Below are 21,670 nucleotides of genomic sequence, written 5' to 3'. Positions count from 1 at the left end.
TTGATTCTCCTCCTGTCCCACTATCATGCTCAGTCCCCACCAGGATTTCAGCACTTCCTCTTTGTTATGTTCCCCTTGATCCTGCCCTACCAGGTCTCCCACACCCACCTCCCCACCAATTTGGATCGCTTGTTGTTCCCTTGTCCCTGGGTTTCTTATCCGAGTAAACCATATTTAAAGTGAAAAACCTAAGCCCAGTATCTTATAAACAGCGTGTTTTTATATATATACAAGGGGTCCTCAAAAAGTTGATAAAACATGGAATTAGAAGATAATCTAATTTTTCCACAAACTTTTGAAGTTTACAATTCAGTCCATCTAAAGAGAGAGAAAAGGACTTAAAAAACATGGGCTAACATCTTTTTGGTTATTTTAACCATTTTTATTTTACTTTTTAACAGTTTAAGTGGCATATAATTTGCATATCATGCAATCTAATAATCCCATCAGAGTTTCCATTTCTAGGCTTATTTCTTTTGGGTCGTACATAGTAGGGATTTAGAACTTCCAACTATTCTTTTTAAGGTTTGGAGCAAATGAGTAAATCTAGTGACAAATATGGAACAGAGAAAGACAAAAGTGTTTGGACTGGGATTGGAAATAACACACAAACTCATGAGTCCCTCGCTCTCTGCACACTGGATTTGAAGCAGTGTCATCTCATAACAGCGATCACAGTCAGTCCCCAGATCATGGTTTCTAAATCCCATTCTTCACCCAAAGGGACAAGGTCTCCCTGGATTAGGAAAACGATGGAGGCATGTCAATAGGACATAGATCAGTGTGAAGGGACTCGCTCTGGCCAAGTCTCAAACTTCTTGAGCACCAGTATATAACAGATTATAATCCACTGAATAAAATGGAACTGTTGAGTTCCATCATTTATTCAGAGCTGCCTCAGTGGGTTAGAACATTCAAACTTTCAGTCAACAAAGCCTGTTAACTGCACTATCCAAGGAGGGAACACCCTTCCAGTAGAATGTCAGATAATAAAAGAAGGGATTTAAAAAAATCATTTTACTGGGGGCTCATGCAGCTCTTATCATAATCCATACATACATCCATTGTGTCAAGCACATTTGTACATTTGTTGCCATCATCATTTTCAAAACATTTTCTTTCTACTTGAGCCCTTGGTATCAGCTCCTCATTTTTCCCCCTCCCCCCCCCACCTTCTCTCCCTCACGAATACTTGATAATTTATAAATTGTTATTCATTAGAAGAAAGGATTTTGAAATTAGGAAGTTGCCATTTGGCAAGTAAGGTAAACCCTTAATTCAGATATGAATTACCTATGGATGCTAACCCTAAATAGGGAACTTTAATGATTAAGATACATAATTTCAAAGTATCACTTATGTCATACTTAATAACTTCAAAAGGGAAAATAGTAATTATGCAGTGATCAAAATTAATATCTCTATGTGGGACAAGTGACTATCGTGTACCTTTAGAAAGATAACAGTATGACTAGTCAAAGAAGGCATAACCTAAATTTAATTAGAGAAATCATGAAATCCAGCAAACCTACATTCCGGGGTATTTGATAACTGACAATATCAAGGTCCTGAAAAATGAAGGTGGAGGAACTGTTCCAAGTTAAAGACACATGTCATAATAACTAAATACAACGACTTATACTAGTTGCCTTTTGTTATAAAAAAACATTATCAAGAGAGTTGCCTAAGTTGCGACATGAACTGTGACTATGATAACCACTTCCGGGTTAAATGGCCTGAATTTGGTAACTGCACTGTGCTTGTAAGGAGCCCTGTGGCACAACAGTTAAGTCCTCAGCTGCAAACCAAAGGTTGATAGTTCAAACCCATCCAGGAGCCTCAAGTGCCTAGGGACTTGTATGGGGTAGTCCTCTTCTGTCACATGGGGCCACTGAGTTGGAATCAGTTTGAAAGCATGTAACAAAAATGGTTATGTTTTCTTCTTTTTAAAATAACACACACACCCCAAAGCCCCCTTGTTCCCGGGAAATACACACTGAAGTCTAAAGGGACATGGTGCAAACAATCTACTTTCTAATGTTTCTGAAATATCTAGGGAGAGAGGGTGGGGGTGGGCAGTAGAGAGATTGAAAAAGGAAATGTTGTAAACCGTTAAAAATGGGTCAAGATGGACAAAGACTATATAGGAATTTGGGGGGGGGTCACCAGCTTTTCTGCCCATTTGAAATTATTTCAGCAAAAAGAGAAGTAGAAGAAGCTGGACAGTAGGTCGTCGTGGTTCCAGGGGAAGATGCTTGAATTAGTACATTTGAAATGATGAAGTCCCTTGCCTGATGGGAGGTGCTGAAGGAGGGCATTGAACATGCTGGGATAGCGCTGCCGTAGTTTCTAGTGTGCTCTGCCTGATTTTAAGGTGCTTGAAACCATGAGTTATGTTCCAGTATTCCTGTTTCCCCGGAATCTTCTTGGAGCAACAGCTCGCAAGTTGGGTTTTTTAGCTGAAATGTTGACAGACTTCTCAGGGTCGTCTTTTTTCGTTCTCTTGTAGGACATCGGGGACACACTGAGCAGGTACATCATGTTAAATCCAGCGCGGGAAGACTGTCTCCCTCCCACCTGGGATGGACATGTTCCCAGAGTGACCCTTCTCTGCAGAGTCCCTACCGTGCAAGAACTGGACACGTCAGCTGCAGCTCTTCTCAGAGACGAATTATGGAGAGGGGGTTGGATAGGAGGCAGCACATCAGGATGGTGCTCATGGTTCAGGGGTGGGGTGGAGTTTGGCAGCGTGCAAGGCGAGCCTCTGGTTGTTGCTCATGAAGCACATCAGAATGATCTCCCTTTCGTTTTGTTTTTGCTTTTCTTACAAGGGGGAGAGTAGAGCCGAAGTTGTTACCAGCTAAGACAACACATCACCTGTTGGTGGTGAGCCGGCCGAGTTCTAGCTCAGAGAGGGATTACGTCTCTGCTATACCGTCAAACTGAAAGGGAGGAGGAGGTGTTGGCTGTGAGTTGGGGCATGACTGAGCAGGGAGAGTTCAGAGTGAACAAGTGTGTGCACAGTGGATGGCAAGGGCACAGGGGATAGGCATTCGGAAGAGGGCCTTGAGTGGAGGCTGGCTTTGAAGGGCCTGCACTTGGAGGTTGCTTAGAATCCTGAACAATGAAGAAGACAGGTTTAATCATGGCACTTTGAGGCCACCTGGGATGGAGCTGCATTAGGGTTTGTCAGGCCAGGCGTCCTCAAACTATGGCCCGCGGGCCACGTGCAGCCCGCCGGCTGTTTTTGCCCCGTTTATTTTTTTACTCAAAATAAGATGTGTGCATAGGAATTTGTTCACAGTTTTTTTTTTTTAAAAAACATAGTCCGGCCTTCCAGCGGATTGAGGGACAGTGAACCGGCCCCCTGTTTTAAAAAATTTGAGGACCCCTGGTCTATGCAGTCAGATGACCTAAACAAATACGGCTTTTGTCTCCCACTTGTTGAGGCCAATCTAGTTTTGACCCAACATCACAGAACTAGACCCCTCAACTCTGGCAGCTTGTGAGACTAAGGATTGAGTTTGGCTACTTAAGAGGAAACCCCAAACTTCAGTGGCTTACAGCGTAGATACGATAAATTCTTTTGTCACCATATAAAATTTACCTAAGTGGATAACAGTTGTTCCTTCTACCACTTCTGAAGTGTGGTCCTCATTCTTGAGTCTAAATGCCAGCCAATGGAAGCCATCACCTTTTTACCAGACTCCTCAGATTACCACCAGTGCAATGACAAGGTCACTTCTAATTGTAAGGGAGAGGGAGTGGGCTTTCTTCAGCTTGATAAGAGTTTAAAGCTAGGAGAGGGAATAGTTGGGTTGGCAGCTGGTGGTCTTTGCCATAGAATGCTTTTGGGGGTGGGGCGGGGGAGCATGTAGGGGATCATTGAGTGTTCTCCAGTGAATACCTAACACGCTGAAAGTGCCACCCCCCTATAGATTGGTAAATCAGTTTTGAGAAGTTGCTGCCTATGAAGTTGGGAGTTAGGGTGTTTGGGATCCGAAAATGAATCGGGTATTAATTACCCTTGTTTTGATCTACAGGATCTGCCTAGGAGGACAATGGGGGTGAGGGGTGGGGAAGTGGGTTGATTTTTAAAGACGGTGCACTTATTTTTTTATTTATTATTAATTGGGAGTTGATACAGATATCCTATCATTCCATAGTTTGATCACATCAAGCAGTGTTGTACAGTTGCTGCCACAATCAGTTTCCATACTGTTCTCATGTTTAACCCAGACCCTATTCTGGTTCCTTGGAGTTGGGAAGAGTATTGACTCCTTTTTAAACATTTTAAATTTAGGGCTGAGAGGATCAGGATTCCCGAGCCCTGGATCACACCTCCAGATCTTCAAGAGAAAATCCACATTTTTGCCCAGAAATGTCTGTTCTTGACTGAGAGTCTGAAGCAATTCACAGGTAGTGTGAGGGGAGTTGGGTTTATGTCTGAACCTCCCCTGGTTGCATGAAAAGACACATTTGTCAGCCAGAGAGTGGGGTGCAAACTCAGTATCTTCTGTCCTTTCCTCCCTGTAGAAAAAATGCAGTCGGATATGGAGAAGATCCAAGGTAAGTGTATCTAGCGGGCGTTTGATGTGGGTGTGTCCTGGAGCAAAGGGCGAGGTCGGCATGGCAGGTGTGGGGAAATAGATCCGTTGATCAGCTTCCCCAGAGTTTCCACCTCTTTTTGTCAAGTTCGTTTTGGAAACACCCGCCCCCACCCTGTTAGCAGCCTCTTGTGTGAACTAGAGACTGATAGCTGTATTCAGTCATTCAGTGATGGAGGTGCTGATGGAAGAGCAGGGCTGAGGCAGCCCGAGGGAGTGGTTTGAGCGGTCAGATTTCAGGTTCTGGGCTCAGCTCTGTCCCAGCGAACGGATCCTCCACCATCATTTCCCACTCTGTAAAACAAGGTGAGTGCGAACTGCGCTGGTCTCACCTACAGAGGGATCTTACTTGCTTTCCCATCTTCTCCCGTGGAAGTTACGGTGAGCCCTCAAGGACTGGGAGCACCCAGTGCCTTGCTGTGCTCACCTGTGAGTGAGTTGTTGCTGACCTTTACTGACCACCGTGCTTACGCAGGGCAGATTCAGGAGATGGTCTGTGACTCACCGTGGGGTTGATTCAGGCAGGACTTTCGTTGACCTTTGTGATACTGCCACTTAACAGGTTCCCTGAGAACCGGTCTGTGAAAAGAATGTTCTGTCCACTCTAAAGGGCTTTGTAAATGCAATCGTCTTCCTTGTCCCAAAGTCTGCCGGCGGGTGTTACTGGAGCTGCCCAATGCCTGACTCGGGTGGCCTATGAAAACTAAAAGTTGTACATCCTGGCTTTGGGACCCTCTTTGCCCCCTTGTAGAGCCAGCTGGCCCATTGCAGGGTGGGATCCTTGACCTTGGCTTCATTTGACTATATTCTACCAATCACACACGTGGTCATTCACTTTCCTTGGCACTCCTAGGTGGATGGAGGAGTCCTACATGATAGGGGAGCGGAACAAAGAATCAGGGCATGACTGCAAGGAAGGCTCTGGGCTTCCCGGTAGAGACTGCTACTGTATGAGAATTCTAACCAAAGTGCCCTCGGCTTTGTGTTTCTGGGAAATTCTCCCATGGCTGCTGTAAATTCCTTTTCTCTCTTGTTCTTTCAGAATTGAGAGAAGCCCAGTTATACTCAGGTAGGTATGACACCAGACAAAGCCATTGTCAGAGAAAAGGAAAATCCCTGTGAACTTAATGACTGTTGTGGATAACTTTGGAAATTGCCTAAATTTGGGTCCTTTAGGCTACCTAGGATTTCTGGTGGTGGCACAGTGGTCAAGCACTTGGCTGCTAACCATAAGGTTGGCAGTTCAAAACCCCTTAGCACCTCCAAAGGAGGCAGATGTGTCTGCCTGCTTCTGCGACGTTTGATGCCCTTTGGAGGAACCCTGTGGAGGGGCAGTTCTATTTGAGTTAGAATCAACTTGTTGGCACAGGTGTGGGATTTGGAGGGGTGGGGGAGAGGGGCATTCCAGGTTAAGGGTGTGAACATTATAATGACAACAAGACCACTGCTTATTTCTAGGCACTTATAATATCTTTGCTTATGAAATGCCTCAGAGCTAAAGCCTGTGGCGCTTTTGAAACCAGGGAGAAATCAAGCTCAGTTGCTGTGAAGGGTTACAGGATAGAAACTAGCTCCCCTCAAATTGAGATTCCTGGTGTACTGGTCCGCCTTCCCAGCCTCAGAGGTAATTTGTGGTTTGAGAAAAGCACTCCCCCTTCCATAAGGTGTGGTTCAGGCCAACACTCCGTGTGAGTGCTAAAGAGAATGTAGGGATCCTGTGTCTCCTGGCTTCTACTCTTGGGGTACGAATGTGTATTCTTCCTCCTCCACCCTCAGGTTCACCCTGGGGTTCCGAGAGACTAGGCAGCTTCTCCGCTCCCAGAGATCCTCAGTCTGAGGTGTGTGAACATGTCAGAAAACCCCAGATTCCATTTAAAATGGATATCGTCATTTATGATGTGGATGAAATTTCTGTACTTTGGAAATAAAATATGCTCACTCATAAAGGTAGCAGCCAATCCAAACAGTAGTGGTTGAAACATTAGTGTCAGAATGCATCTCCTGTTGTGATGACTGCCCACTGCAGGGGGGAGCTCTTAGCCTTTCCTCCGGAGAGTCCCAGAGAGGGCCCTCTGGGTCCGCTTCTCGCACTGACCTTCCCCTCTGTCTCTCGCAGTGGATGTGACTCTGGACCCAGACACGGCCTACCCCAGCCTGATCCTCTCCGATAATCTGCGGCAAGTGCGCTACAGTTACCTGCAGCAGGACCTCCCTGACAATCCCGAGCGATTCAATCTCTTCCCCTGTGTCTTGGGCTCTCCGTGTTTCATCGCTGGGAGACATTATTGGGAGGTAGAGGTGGGAGATAAGGCCAAGTGGACCATCGGTGTCTGTGAAGACTCCGTGTGCAGAAAAGGTGGAGTCACCTCAGCCCCCCAGAATGGATTCTGGGCTGTGTCGTTGTGGTATGGGAAGGAATACTGGGCTCTCACCTCCCCGATGACTGCCCTCCCCCTACGGACCCCTCTCCAGCGGGTGGGGATTTTTTTGGACTACGATGCTGGTGAGGTCTCCTTCTACAACGTGACTGAGAGGTGTCACACTTTTACTTTCTCTCATGCTACCTTCTGCGGGCCCGTCCGGCCCTACTTCAGTCTGAGCTACTCGGGAGGGAAGAGCGCGGCCCCACTGACCATCTGCCCCATGAGTGGGATTGATGGGTTTTCTGGCCACGTTGGAAACCCCAGTCATTCCATGGAGACCTCCCCTTGAAAGGAGATGAACTTGGGCCCGAATGACCCACGGCCAAACTCCAGCCCAGGCACATGGCACCTCATTGTCTTGCCATTCTCTGTCCGGCACAGCTGGACAGCCTGACCACTTTCCGGCCCTCGCGGTGGAAGACGGGCTGTCCGTGTGCTCCACTGCCCTTTCCCACTCCAGGCAAATTGTAATGAGAAGTTTCAAGGTTGCCCAGAAATAAAAACCAGACGTCCACCTCCAGTGTTTCACCCTTTTTGGTCTTGCACAGTGCTGGAGGGGGCTTAAGGAAACCAAACTCACTGCCGTCAAGCCCCCCCTATGATATGGCAGGGGAGAAATGGCTCCTTGGGTTTCCAAGACTCACACCTGCCGGGAGTGGACGGCCTCGGAGCTGGAGGAACATACCTGTCCCTTCTCGGCCCAGCCTAGCCTCCTTTGGTTCTGCCCCAAAGTCGCAGAACAGCTGTCATGGGCACTTATGACATTCTGGGAACCCATGCCCCTTTCCAAGAGCCTAGTGTGGAACTGTGAGGCTGTTGGCATGATGTCTTATATCCCAGTTTCTCCTTCTGGGAATAGTACTTCTCTCCCCTGATTCCCCATGTGCCCGTTTTATTCACTCCATCAGAGAGGTGTACGTGTGTCCTGGTTAGCTACAGCCCCTGCAGTCATGTTGGGGAAAGGCACCCAGTCTGCAATAGAGAGAATCTGATGAACATGCCCATGTGTCTTTCCCGAGAGCTAAGCCTGCTCTCTTGGTTCTAGTGAAAATACGTTTTAGTACGGAGGGTCTTATCACCCAGGGTAATTATCTGCCCAATACCATCCACTGTCCCCAGATCGTCCCCAGGTCACTTGTGTGGAGAGGTGGCCAGACCTGCACTCTCCCTGGAAGGGTTTTGGGCAAATATCCCAGGTATTCACCGACTCCCTGTCTCCTTGAGGAGATAGGGCTGTGTGGTCTTTCTACGTGTGTACCATCAAAGGGCACTTCCATCAAGGGCTTCACTACTTGATCGCATCGTTTCCTGGGATCAGAAAGCTGAGGCTGATTCCTTTGAGCAAGCCCCCATGATGTGTCTCAGTTCTGCTCTTTGGGTACATGACCCGCTGCCTGACAATAAAGTGAGTGTGGGTGTTGTTTACATTGTCGTGTGCCCGGCCTGGATAGGATTGGGTTCATAACTGTTGGAGTGAGTTGAAAGGGAGCCAGGCAGGGAGGGTGGGGGGGAGCGGTTAGTGATTGATCTCGCAAATAGATCCAGAACCTTCTGATCAACATTTTATTTCCAACTAGATAGTAACCACTGCTTTCCCAGGACCAGCTCACTCTGAGAAAGTAGTGTTGGATACCCACAGCCTAGGGCTCTATGTTGGTTTGTGCTGTAAGTTCACTAGGAAAATATTGCCTCAAGCCATTTTTGTAGTTGGCAGCTGGGTTGTGCTTGGCTGATCAGAAGGTCTAGAACCACCCACGCAAGCCCAAAGGGTTGCTTAAAAGACCACATGCAAAAAAAAAAAAAAAAGGCGAGATTAGGTGAAAAGACAGCTCTAAACCAGGAATTTGGATTGTTTCCCCCTTTTGGACATGGCCTCAGACGCCACAGAATTCCATGGATGACACTTGCTCCTGTACCAGCCATCAAGGGTTCCATGCCTTAAGGTCACAAGCGGGTGGTGCGTGCTGTGCGTGTGTGGGTGTGTGTGTTTATATGTAAAATATTATTAGCCACGTAGCACTGTGCTGGGCACCTGACATACAATGCTCTATGCATAATTACTTGGTAAACCCTCATAACAAGCCTGTGAAGTAGGTATTATTACCCTTATTTTACAGATGAAGGAACTGAAACACAGGGTCAGTGGCTTGTCCAAGGCATCCCGCTAAGAAGCAGCAGAGCCAGGATTCAAACTGAGGCAGAACACATAACCAGATACCTCAAATCCTGTCCAGCCACATGGGTGGATTATGCTCTTCTTCATGATGGGACAGAGCAGAGACCGGGACCCTTGGGATGCCAGTCCTCGAATGCCCGTGTTACCGCAGTGACTGACGTCTTCTCTAGACTGAAGAATCTGCAACTGGAAAAATTGCATTCCTTCCTTTCCCAATTAAGTCCCCTGGGGTCGGGAGGAAGAACATAAGGGGCTACCCAAAAGGACACCTTTACCTGTTGTCTAAGCGAAGCGGCCTAGGGCTGCTGGGCTTGGCTGCCTGAGTGCTGGGGCTGCCTCCAAGCTACCTTGAGGACCCCATACTGGGTAGGCCTGGTGCTTTGTAACAATATGAAGCATCTTTGTTAAAAGCAGCAGCTGGAGCGGCAAGAACCAATCTTGGAGTCAATAAGGCTACTTCCGGTTTGAGTGTGGATACAGTTATGAGTTTGTTTTTATGCTGACCAAAGAAAAGAAGTCTCAGAAGACTAAATACCATACAATAACCTTTTAGTAATATTAACCAACAGCTCATGGTTACCGGTGGGGCAAGGAGTCACTGAATAGCACAGAGTGTTAAGCACTCCATTACTAGCCAAAAGGTTAGTGATTTGAATCCACCTAGATGCATCTCAAGAGAAGCAGTGCAGCAATTCTGCTCTGTACACCTGGGCAGAATGGCAACTAACAATGCTGGGTGAGGTGGGAGGATGAGATAGAGAAACAGTGTAGATTGATGTGAATTCATTGTCTTACGATTTTTGTGCTGGGTGGTGGATTCATAGGTATATATATATATATGTTTGTTTAAAAGTGCCATTTTTGGATGGGGTTAAATGCAACTTATAAATGATTCTAAATTCTCTTTTATACCTTTTATTCAGAAGCTTTGTTTTTACCATTTTAAAAAATTACGTCACCCACAGCAGCACACTTAACAATGTTTGTGTTCATTGCATTGGATGTTAGAGCCCCACAAGGCAGACAGGGTCTAGTTGAATTCTTGTAACTTCTTTCTAGTTCTTCTCGTCATATGTGAAGTTAATTCCCCACCAGGGTATCAACACCCTCTCATCCTTCAGTTCCTTTGCTACCGAAGGAAAATACTGAATGTGCTTTTGTACTGAGGACCCCAATGTGGAGAGAAGCGTGAAGTGCCATGGCTCCTTGTCATACAAGTAAGGAGAGGAGACAGTACACGTGATCACATGTCAAGGCACTATGCAATTAAGACCCAGTGGTCGTCGGTGGTAAGTAAGGTAGAAACCATACATCTCCCAGCAAAATAAAAACTCCGAAGCGTTTTAGTGTAGCAACAGTAAGTTGCTGGTCTCTTTAAAAGGAACAAGGTAATTTTTTTTTTCTAATCATTTTATTAGGGGCTCATACAACTCTTATCACAGTCCATACATACATCAATTGTATAAAGCGCATTTGTACATTCATTGCCCTCCTCATTCTCAAAACATTTCCTCTCCACTTAAGCCCCCCGCATTAGGTCCTCATTTTCCCCCCTCCCTCTTCCCTCATGAACCCTTGATAATTTATAAATTATTTTGTCATATCTTGCCCTGTCCAACATCTCCAACAAGGTAATTCTTGATTCAAAGAAACCCCTGTTAGGTGACCCAACTGAATATGAGTCTTGAGAATGCACCAAGCTTGCCTTTGTCCTTGGAAAAGGTAGTCAGTCGGAGGGTGATGGGGGAGGGTAACATGGAGAAGAAATGGAGAACAGCAAAATATCCATGGCTACGTGACACTGCAGGGGACCACAGTGTCTCAGGAAGCTGAGATGCTAGGTCTACCTTTCTTAGCCGCTCAGAGTGCCCTGTTTTTCTAGAGGCTGGGAGGCCTCTGCCTGCTACCACAGGTTTACAACTCTGACTCCGTGATGTAATTAAATCAGTTCCCTACACCTCATCTAAGCCTACAGTATTGCTCCTTTGTGAGGAAAAAGCCCAGTGGAGCTGGTGCTGATAGGATTGTGGAGCAGTTAGCTTGGCTAGATTATGAGGTAAATGTGTGAACAATAAGTGCATCTCAAAATACTTCCTCAGTATATTTTCCCCCAACAAGTTCCTCAGACCAGGCTTTTATTGGTTTAATTTTGTATTTGAGGTCTTTTATTATTCATAATTAGCAGTTTTTCCTATTGGAAAAATAACATCACACACATAGCAACATACTTAGAAAATTTTAACCCCCCCCTCAAACAGTCCTGTATAGGAAGGCAAGCATTTAACTTCTTCCTTATGATGAAGGGTAGAAATACAGCACCTTTTATGGCAAATTACTACTGTTGGCTCTGACTTACAGGTGACTACCTGACCCTGCACCTCCTCCATCATTGTGGGTGTGCCCAAACCCATTGGCAGGGCCAATGCATATTTTGAGTGCCTACAACCCTGGGAGCTTATCTTCCAGCCCCATGCTGGACAATCTGTTATGATCCATTAAGTTTTCCATGGACTGATTTTCAGAACTAGGTCTTGCCAGGTTTTTCTTCCTTGTCTATCTTGGTCTGGAAGTTGGTTGCAATCTATCCACCGTGAATGACTGAGTTGGTATTTGAAATGCCAGGGTCATCGTTTCCAGCATCCTAAGAACAGGCCAGCCCCCACAATCTGACCAGTGGAAGATGGTGATCCAAATTACAGTGTCTTTGTTTTTCTGGTTAAGGCATGTTGACTTTCTCCCCTTAACTTTGCTGTTACTATTCAAAATACACATGGCAAAACACATTCAACAATGTCTACATGTGCAAGTCCATGACATTGGTCACATTCTTTCCTGAGTTATTCCCACATGAACACAAGCTCTGCCCTTTTGGGTTCCGATCTCATCTCTTGAGTTGTCAATTTGATCCCATACAGATAGTTGATAATCAAGAGCCTAGTGCTCTGGACCTTTTTTTTTTTTTCCTTACCACTTAAGTTAAAACAACTCATTCAGTTCTGTGAAGACTGGGGGATATTTTTGGTTTAGAGTTTAAAGATTCGTTTCAGGGGTGCATCTACCCTCTCTGGCTACAGAAAGCCCAGAGGCATTTTGGAAATTATGTTCTGCATTCCCCCCACCTCTTGACCAGGATCCTTCTGTGTTCATTTGAAGGTTGAAATGTGAGCAGATTTAAAGGCAACTTTCAGGTGACCTCCTGGTTCCTGCCTCTCCAAGATGCTTCTTTTAGAATGAAGGCAGAATTAGGATAGTAGCGTGGGATGTTCACAAGATGTATGGTGAACAAGAATTGAAGTCTGAAAAAAGATTGATATATTTATCATTTGTAACTTAAGGGGATTTCAAAAAAAGTTCACGGGAAAATTCTGTTATCCTTTGATTCCATTTTCTCACTAGTTTTGAAGTCTACATATATGCCTGGGAGGCAGACACAATTCAGCATAGTGCTCCTCACCGAGCCCCCACTTTTCCCCTCCCTGTGGAAATTTTTAAGCACACTCAAAAGTGAACACAATTCTATAGTCACTGAATTCCCCCATACCACCTCTTTTTGTAAGTCATTTATGGGCCACCCCGTTTTGAACGTATTTTCTACTCCCGTGCTTATGTAAATGCAGTGCCTTATACTACAGCAGCAGTTCTCAACCTGTGGGTCTCAACCCCTTTGGGGGTCGAATGACCCTTTCACGGGTTGCCTAAGACCACCGGAAAACATAAATATTTCACAATATATAATTAGATAGTTTGTGATTAATCACTATGCTTTAATTATGTTCCATGTGTAACAATGAAAATACATCCTGCATATTTACATGACGATTCGTAACTAGCAAAATGACAGTGATGCAGTAGCAACGAAAATAATTTTATGGTTGGGGGTCACCACCACATGAGGAACTGATAAGGGTCGCAGTATGAGGAAGGTTGAGGCAACCACTGTTCTAGAGGGTCAGCATTGTGTGAGGCTCATATGAACAGGTAAGAGATCGTTGGCATGCTGAAAATGAAGTCCTTTGTGGTAATAACAGACCACCTTTACCAGTTAGTGCTTGGTTATCCTCTGAATCCCCTCTCCATGACCAAAAGATTGACGGGCCTTTCAAAGTTTCCCTGGGAACTCCAAATTCCTATCGAGGAAAAATAGAAGTATTTGCACATTTAATTACACTTTACCTATTTCAGAAAGAATTTCAAGTCCTGGGTGGTGTTGTGATTACCCGTTGGGCTGCAACTGCAAGACAGCAGTTCAAAACCACAGCGAGAAAGCCAGGCTTTTTACTCCGTGAAATGAGTGTCAGAAACAAACGGGCAGTTCTACCCTGTCCCATGAGGGGCGATGTGAGCAGTGTAGTGGCTGCGAGTTTGAGTTTTTATGGTAACACGGAAGACAGTTGATAGTCGCCATGAAGTTCCCATGCATGGCAGCCCCTACCTGTGCTCCGTGAGATTTTTAAGGCCCTCACTTCTCCGGAGCACGTCTCCAGCCCTGGGTCCCCTGGGGCTTCTGTGTTGGGTTCAAACCGCCAACCTGTGAGCTAATGCTTATCTGCTGGCACCACCTGGGGACCCCTACATCTTCAGTGGGAGTTTAACATGCCATACATAGGGAACTAAGCATCAGACCAAAAATAACATAAAAGTCAATGTGTAACAAACACGGCGTGCGCCACAACTATGTTTTAAACTCTCCATGGGAAACCGTGGTAATTTTACAGCTGAGAGTATCCATGGGATGGAATTGATTAAACGTTTGGAGAGCTCTATGATTCTTGTGCAAAAGCATAGTATATCGGGGATGGGGGTGTGTGTGTTGTTAAAATAGAAACCATATCAGTGTTTATATCCTTCAGACAAAGGGTCTTAAATACAAATCAATAAGAGGATGACCATCTCAAGAAATATGAAATTCCTTTAAACATGACAGCTGAACCTTAGTAATAAAGCCGTTGAGCAATGCCTTAACATTTTTCACCCCACTAAGGTGTTGACTGGGTGATTTGTTGATGTGTTCATGAGTATATTTTGTGTGGGTGAGTCAGTTGTTAATGGATATCTAAACTGCTTAAAAATTTTGGAGGGCAGTTTGACATGATCAAAAGACTACAACTAGCTAATTGAGAGGTTCCATTTGTAGGAATTTATTTTACAGAATTAGGGAAGTTTAAAACGATCTACACAAGGATTTCCTTCACAACATTGCTAATAAAAATGAAATATTAGAAACAATCTAATCAGTGTCCAGTAGTTCAAGTTTGATGTAGAATATCTGCAGTGATTCAAATTTATACAAGAGAATAGGAAAGATGCTCATAATTTTTCAGGCACACTGTATAACATGACTTATTTTGTAAAAATGTATTCCACATGACATACAGAAAAGGGCCCAATGAAATGTTATCAGAATGTTTAGTGGGTACCTCTGAATAGTAAGATCATACATACAATATTTTCTAAAATCTGTGTATACTTTGCAGTTGTGAAAAACAATAATCATTGTTCATATTAAAGAGGTTAGTTACTGTGTCATGTTGAAACCCGTTCCTGGAAAACTATAGTTCATGAAAGACAGATTTGAAATCTCATGTGATTTAAAAAACAACCACCTCGGGTGTATTAGTCTGGGTACTTTGGAGAAACAAATCCACAGCAACTCACGTATAAGAGAGAGTTTTATGCAAAGAAAATGTGCATCACGAAAACATCCCAACCCAATGCTGCCCAAGCCCACAAGCCCAACATTAACCCATTAACCCAACACCAGTCCACAAAGTCCTTCACCTCACAAAACAGAGGCAATAATGCCGACTGCAGGAGGAAAGCTGAGTCAGTGAACGTGTAAGCATCTCAGCACTGGCAGGGGTCTCCACACGGCCGCTCCAGCACCCAGGGCTGCATCGGGATAGATCCTTGCGGCTTCTCCTTGGGGATGTCTTGTAGGAAGTCAATCTTGCAAGCTGAAGCAGGAAACTGCTAAGGCAGCTGCACCCGATACAACCATCACAAAACAAGAGACCGAGAACTCGAAAGGTGAGGCTTCACCACCCATTTATCCCTCCGCCTTTCAACCAGCCCCACATGTGATTATCGGCCAGGCTGGCACAATTAACTAACTCATCGGGTTTCCTGTATTTTTCACTCAGTTTACTAATTAAGAAAAAAAAAAAAAACTTCCTATGACAACATGGATATCTAAGGTTAAGCCTTGTGAAACTCAATTTGCTCCTCATGAAGGAAAGGCACACGTTTTGCTTTACAGGGGGAAACAAATCTCTTGTGCATTGATAAATACAGAGTAATTTAGCAGGACAAAACCTAGTTAAAATCCCCCAACCTATTTTTCTACTCTCTGAACTTCACAGCCTCAGAGACAATGCGGCAAAGCCACCCTGTCTCATCACCTCCATGGACCCCAGGCCCCATGCTGGATAGGTATTTGGTTTACAAAAGTTAAGCTGTACAAGAGCCCCTGACCCACAAAAGCCTCTAATTCTAGTTTCAGAGTGACTTCATACTGCTTATTCACGGGGCTCTTTCAAAATAGGTGCCCAGAGTTCAGATAATTGGAGCACAGCGAATTCTCGACGAGAGGAGCCCTGGAAAGGGGATGTGGCCCTTGTTCCCGCTCGCCACCCCCCTGGGCTGGCCCTCGGCGGCCTTGGACACTCCGTCTGCAGCTCGGAAGAGGGAGCGACAGTAAAGGTCAGGGCGGGCGTGTCCCCGACTGTCGGAGTGGGGGGTCCCCATTGGGCCAGCCTGGCTCGCGGCGCCCCAAGCGGACTCCCCCAGCCCCTCCCACTGTCACCTTCGGAGCCCAAGAGAAACTTAAGCCAGGGGCAAGGCAGCTCCGGGACAAAAGTCGACATCGAGGGGCTGAACACACTCTCTAGACAATGCCTCCCTTGCACTCTGCAGAAGCAAGCCAGCCCGAGGTCAAGGCTACCTGCACACAAGGCATCCAGGACAACCAGGGGTTGTGAAGCCCGGCCCGCTGCGTCCTTCTCCCCGACCTCTGTTCCCCGTGGGTGTGCGCAGGAATGTAGGTGTGCACCCCTTCTAGAGACAGCGATGTCAGCGGAAGGCGCGCCACTCCCAGATGCATTAAAAACATGTGTTCTCTAGTAGAGTCTTTTGTTTATTTCAATCCATGCGTGACTTTCCACCCAAGCGACTACTTCTTTTGTATCTACTTCAGAAAAATATCTACATCAGCTTCGTATGTGTCAGGATGGCCGAGTGGTCTAAGGCGCCAGACTCAAGCTTGCACAGCTTTCTCCGCTCTGGGGATTCTGGTCTCCGTATGGAGGCGTGGGTTCGAATCCCACTTCTGACATGTAGTTTTTCTCCTCGTTTAAACATTAAGCCCTGTAGTGTTAAGAGTCTATGTAAAACAACGTCCAACCAGCAACTTTAAAAACTGCATGTTAACTATTTTCGCAAGAGGTAACGAGATTTTTGAAAATGGAAGCATCGCGATAATCTTTGACACCGGGAGACTTGGAAAGCAAAAAAAAAAAAAAAAAGCTTCGTAAAGAGCGGTAACATCGCGAGATGATCTGCAAGCCGCGAGACTTGGAGCCTGGGAAGCTGCGGAATCTTTGGCAGGTGAAGAAAAGGATGAGCGCCCTGGGTCCTGCTCATGGTCTCCTGGGCACTGTTCTGGATGCTTCCCGAGGCACTTTTCCACCAATCCCACTGACGTTCTGTCTCTGTCTAGATAACTACACATACCACTCGTTAGCAAAACAGTGGAAGTCGTGCACGTTTCCTTTGTAAATTAGGCACCTTCACACTCACATTAGCATCTGATGTTTTGTTTCAGTCAAAGCTGAGTACCATTTAAACCATCACATAAAAATAAACAAATAAGTAATCACATACAAATGTATAGACTAAAATGTGTGAAAGACCTAGCTGTTACTTAAATGTTAGCTGTCAACAGTTTTACAGTTTTCTTTGCAAAAAAATACGTATGTATTTTTGTAAAAACAGTCTATGCACACCGTTAAGCTTTTAACTTAATATATATTTTGGGATCTTTCCATATGTAGTCTCATTCTTTTCCCTTACAAAATAAATATTGCAGACTAGATACAACCAATTTTAACCACTTTGAGGGGGAACATTTATACTATTTCTAATAATCACCCATTCAAGCAGTGTTTAATGAGTGCTTATGCTGTGTTCCCAAGGGATTTGGCGGGAAAACCATATGAAATTATTTGACTTTGTGCAGCTTGCATCCTAGGTAAGAGACTACGGTTGTCGGGGAACGCCACATTCCAGATTTCTGTATCATCTAGAAGAACATAAATCTTTGATCTTCAGACTAAATGTCCAATGCCAGCTATTGAAAATTCACATCTGCAAGATGTAAGGCAAATACAAATAATACAACTAAAAAATGAGCTCTCCAACACCGACACCCCCCTCCCACCACTTTCTTTCAGCAGTCACTTTAGAAAACGTGTGAAGTCCTTTTTTCTCCCCTGGAAAGCTTTATGAATCAAGGATGTTCCCTCAAGGACATAGAAACCATGTCTTGAACTGTAATCATCAAGAACTCACCACTACCTCCCAGTTTCCCAGGGGAATAGTACCACAACTCCAGGTATCCTGCCAGAGGATTCTAGAAAATTAGTCACTTGATCTTGAAAGCTTGAACAGAATAGATAATATCGACCTAGCTATACAAAGGGCACAAATTACTTTTGATTTTGCAATCTCATCATCAGATTACCTGAGATGAATCATGCTCTGATTTAATACTTGTGTAGGAATACAACTTTCCTTTCTCTTCTGTTTCTGTGGAAAGGTCTTCTGGGTTGAGGGTATGCTGTGTTCTTAATTATAGTTCCCCAAGAGTAGATAAAATGATTATCCTTACATGACAGATGGAGAAAAATGGAGTCTTGGAGCAGTTAATGGTTCAAGGTAACTTGGTCAGATAAGTATTTGCTGAACCCATTGGCTCTCTTTCCTAATTAAACATTAAAATCACTCAAAACACCTTAAAAAAAAAAACCCAAGTGCTGTGTCACTCTTTTATTAGCCTGACACAGACCCTGCCTAGGCATGAGCAAGTTTTAAAAACTCCTCAGTTGTTTCCGATGTGCATCTGAAATGCAGATATTGGAGGAGAAGTCAGATCTTATTGTTCCGAGGGTCCCAGTTAATACCTGCATGGGTTCATTATACACCAAACAAACTTGAACCTCTCTATGAGTCAGAATTGACTAGATGACAAGTTTGGGTTTTGGTTTCTGTGATGAGTGAATGACTGCAGACAAGTCCTCTCAGTAATGCAATTATCTTACCCCTGGTAGCTTAGTGGGTTATATCTTGGGCTGCTAACCATAAAGTCAGCAGTTTGAAACCACCAGCTGTTCCCCAGGGGAAAAGTGAGGCTTTCTCCTTCCGCCAATAGTCCCAACAGAATTTGGAAATGTTTTGCCTACCAAGGAAAATGTGAATATTTATAGCATCATTTATGTTGTTGTTGCTAGGTAGCATTGAGTCAGTTCTAACTCATAGCAACCCAGTGTACAACAGAACAAAACACTGCCTGGTCCTGTGCTTTAGAGGACCAGCCTCCACAATCAAACGGGTCCAAGGAGCGGTTGTGTAATTGAAGGGTAAAATTAAAGAGACATCAGACAAGATTAAGCAAGCAATTGCTCACCTTCAGGACCATCATGACTTAGTAGCAAGATCCATGCAGAGAGAGAGTATATATTTCCAACCAAGGCATGCACGGCCCCCTAATTACAGGTAATCACATATGTAACAGGAAGGGGTTGTACAATAGACATACGCATAACAGGAGGGGGACAAGCTAGGGGTATTCATGCAATAGGAAGGGGAGGCACTAGAGGCATACATGTGACAGGAAGGCATACAGGTAACAAGATAGGTGGGCTGTAGAGTTAAGATGGTAGCCTAACCTTGGTTGTCCCTGAGTTGGCTTCACTTTAGGTGTCTTTGGGCTCTCCTTCAGGAGAACAATCTATTATTTATCCTTATCAGAAAGGAGTGGGCTCTACTTAAGATGGGACAGACTATAGGGCCTGATTGCTTCAGATCAGTAGTTCTCAACCTTCCTAATGCCATCACCCCTTTAATACAGTTCCTCATGTTGTGGGGACACCCAACCATAAAATTACTTTTGTTGCTACTTCATAGCTATAATTTTGCTACTGTTATGAATTGTCAGGTAAATATCTGATATGCAGGATGTATTTTCATTGTTACAAAGTGAACATAATTAAAGTATAGTGATGAATCACAAAAACAATATGTAATTATATATTATGAAATATTTATTTTAATGACAAAGAAATGAAATTTTGTCGTGAAGCATGGTGTAGCATGGGTAACAGTCTTCATACTGGGTACTCGTATGTGGGCATATCTGCATGTGGGTGGACCTACCTGGAGATGGATAGAGGAGCGGTGTCTTGGTTTCTAAGACCATGAGAAAGATGTGTTTTCTGATGGTCTTAGGCAACCCCTGTGAAAGGGTCTTTCAACCACCAAAGGGGTCGCGACCTACAGGTTGAGAACCGCTGCTCTAGATGGTTGACAACCTTCAGGCAGATAACTTTTAACCAATTGACTTCCAAGTGTATAGTCATTAACCATGTGCTGGCAAGCAGCACCTGAGGTATGGCATATATTATGGGGGGACAACCGGGGGAATAACTTTTCTGTTTCCCACACCGTGCCATCCTCACAATTGTTCTTATGTTTGAGCCCATTTTTGTAGCCACTATGTCAAACCATCTTGTCAAGGGTCTTCCTTTTTTTTTTTTTTTAACTGACCCTCCACTTTACGAAACACGATGTCCTTCTCCAGAGACTGGTCTCTCCTGATAACATGCCCAAAGTGTGTAAGATGAAGTCGCGCCATCCTCGCCTCTAAGTAGCACTCTGGCTGTGCTTCTTCCCAGACAGACTTTGTTAGGTAGCTAGATTTAGGGCCAGAGGGTTTCCCTCCCATGCCTGCAAAGGCCCCCATAGAGAAGGTTGAAAAGAAACCAGGACACCATTAGACGCCTATGAAGACCCCAAATTGAGCATGCTCATACTCAGGCTCCCGAGCCAGGTGGGAGGTACACCTGGATGGTCCAAACTAGACCCAGGCTCATGACATCACCCAGGTGAGATCAACCCAGCCAGTGGGGTCAACCAATACCTTCAACCACACCTTCTCCCAGCCAGGGGTGGGCTAGAGTAAAGGCAGTGTGGTAGTTACATAATCTCCTGTCGAAGGGGGGAAGTCTAGCCTGTCAATCAGGTGGCATCTTAATGACATCATTTGGAGGTGCAAAGGAGATAAATAGCTCACTGGAGGATAGACACACTCTCTGCTTTGTATTCCTGATGACAAGACACATGGAGCTACACTAGAGCCCAGGAACTGGAGGAGCCATGTGGAGACCCACACCAGCACTGAGAAGCTTACACCGCCACTGGATCCAAAAGACTTTACACCCACTGACCTGTGATCTTTCTTCCTACATTTGGCGTCATTCCATGTGTTTCATGAGTCTGAAGAGGAATTCATAGATTGGTATCAGACATATGGGCTAATATTAGACTTATGGGCTTGATCTGGACTGGGCTGGGATGTTTTCTCAATATTCAATTGCTCGTATATAAAGCTCTTTCTTATACACATATGAGTGTCTATGAATTTGTTTCTCTAGCAACCCAGACTAACACAAGCAGGGAGCATGATCTGGGATGCTCTCTTACTCTTCCCCTGCTCCCATTCAGTGGCAGGTCAGAGGGTGGGGGTACATACGCCTGCTGCCTGGCGTGCCCCCTCAGGGCCCACTCTGGGCTTCCTTGGGGCCCACATGCCGTCCCAGACCTACACTGGGGCTCACACTCTCTTGCCTCCGAGCTCTGGCTCCCTCGCTCTCTGGCCTTCATGTTCTCTGGGATCCGCCTCCCCACCAGTTCCGCACTGGCGGGTGCTCTTTTTCATCCGCTCAACCCCGTTGTGAACCCCGTTGAGACTGTAAAGCCTGAAACATGTCCTGTCCTTCATGAAAACCCACTTGGATTACAAAGCGCACTTTGGCGTGAATTCCTTCATTATGCAAAGGCCCACTCCAGAAACCTAACAATTTGTGTGTTCTTTTGCCAGTCAATGGTACTTTCAATATTCTTTAAAAGCACTATAATTCAAATATCCTTCATTCATGGTCATGAATACATTAAATATATATATATATATAAATTCATGGGCCATCCAAAATTATCAACTTAAAAATCAGCACTGCTGTGTTTGGCCAAATATTTAATGATCTCACCTAATCCATACAGTTGTTATTCAAATGTATTCACCAACCAGGAAAGCTAGTGAAGAAGAAATTAAAGAATTCTACCAATAGCTTCGGTTGGAAATTGACCAAACATGCAATCGAGATGGTACCTATTGGTGATTGGAATACAAAAGT

General features: G+C 45.0%; 1 protein-coding gene and 1 non-coding gene across 2 annotated transcripts in view; both read left to right on the top strand.

The window, feature by feature from the left end:
• Positions 1-8,455, top strand: part of TRIM27 (tripartite motif containing 27) — a gene marked incomplete at its 5' end in the record, with an annotated part of 26,644 nt that extends 18,189 nt beyond the window's left edge. The window contains 5 exons of the mRNA XM_004717401.3: positions 2,510-2,532; positions 4,304-4,419; positions 4,537-4,569; positions 5,650-5,676; positions 6,724-8,455. Coding sequence (XP_004717458.2) covers positions 2,510-2,532; positions 4,304-4,419; positions 4,537-4,569; positions 5,650-5,676; positions 6,724-7,319 — 795 coding nt within the window. The remainder of the gene's footprint in view (positions 1-2,509; positions 2,533-4,303; positions 4,420-4,536; positions 4,570-5,649; positions 5,677-6,723) is intronic.
• Positions 8,456-16,425: 7,970 nt separating this feature from the next.
• Positions 16,426-16,536, top strand: TRNAL-CAA. The gene is made up of 2 exons: positions 16,426-16,463; positions 16,491-16,536. It is a non-coding gene; the product is annotated as a tRNA-Leu (tRNA).
• Positions 16,537-21,670: the final 5,134 nt, after the last annotated feature.

Source organism: Echinops telfairi, unplaced genomic scaffold, assembly GCF_000313985.2.
Source record: "Echinops telfairi isolate 266 unplaced genomic scaffold, ASM31398v2 ScPeMD7_7441;HRSCAF=8479, whole genome shotgun sequence".
NCBI lineage: Eukaryota > Metazoa > Chordata > Mammalia > Afrosoricida > Tenrecidae > Echinops > Echinops telfairi.
The sequence above is the reverse complement of the archived record's forward strand: the minus strand, read 5'-3'. Positions and strand labels throughout refer to the sequence as shown.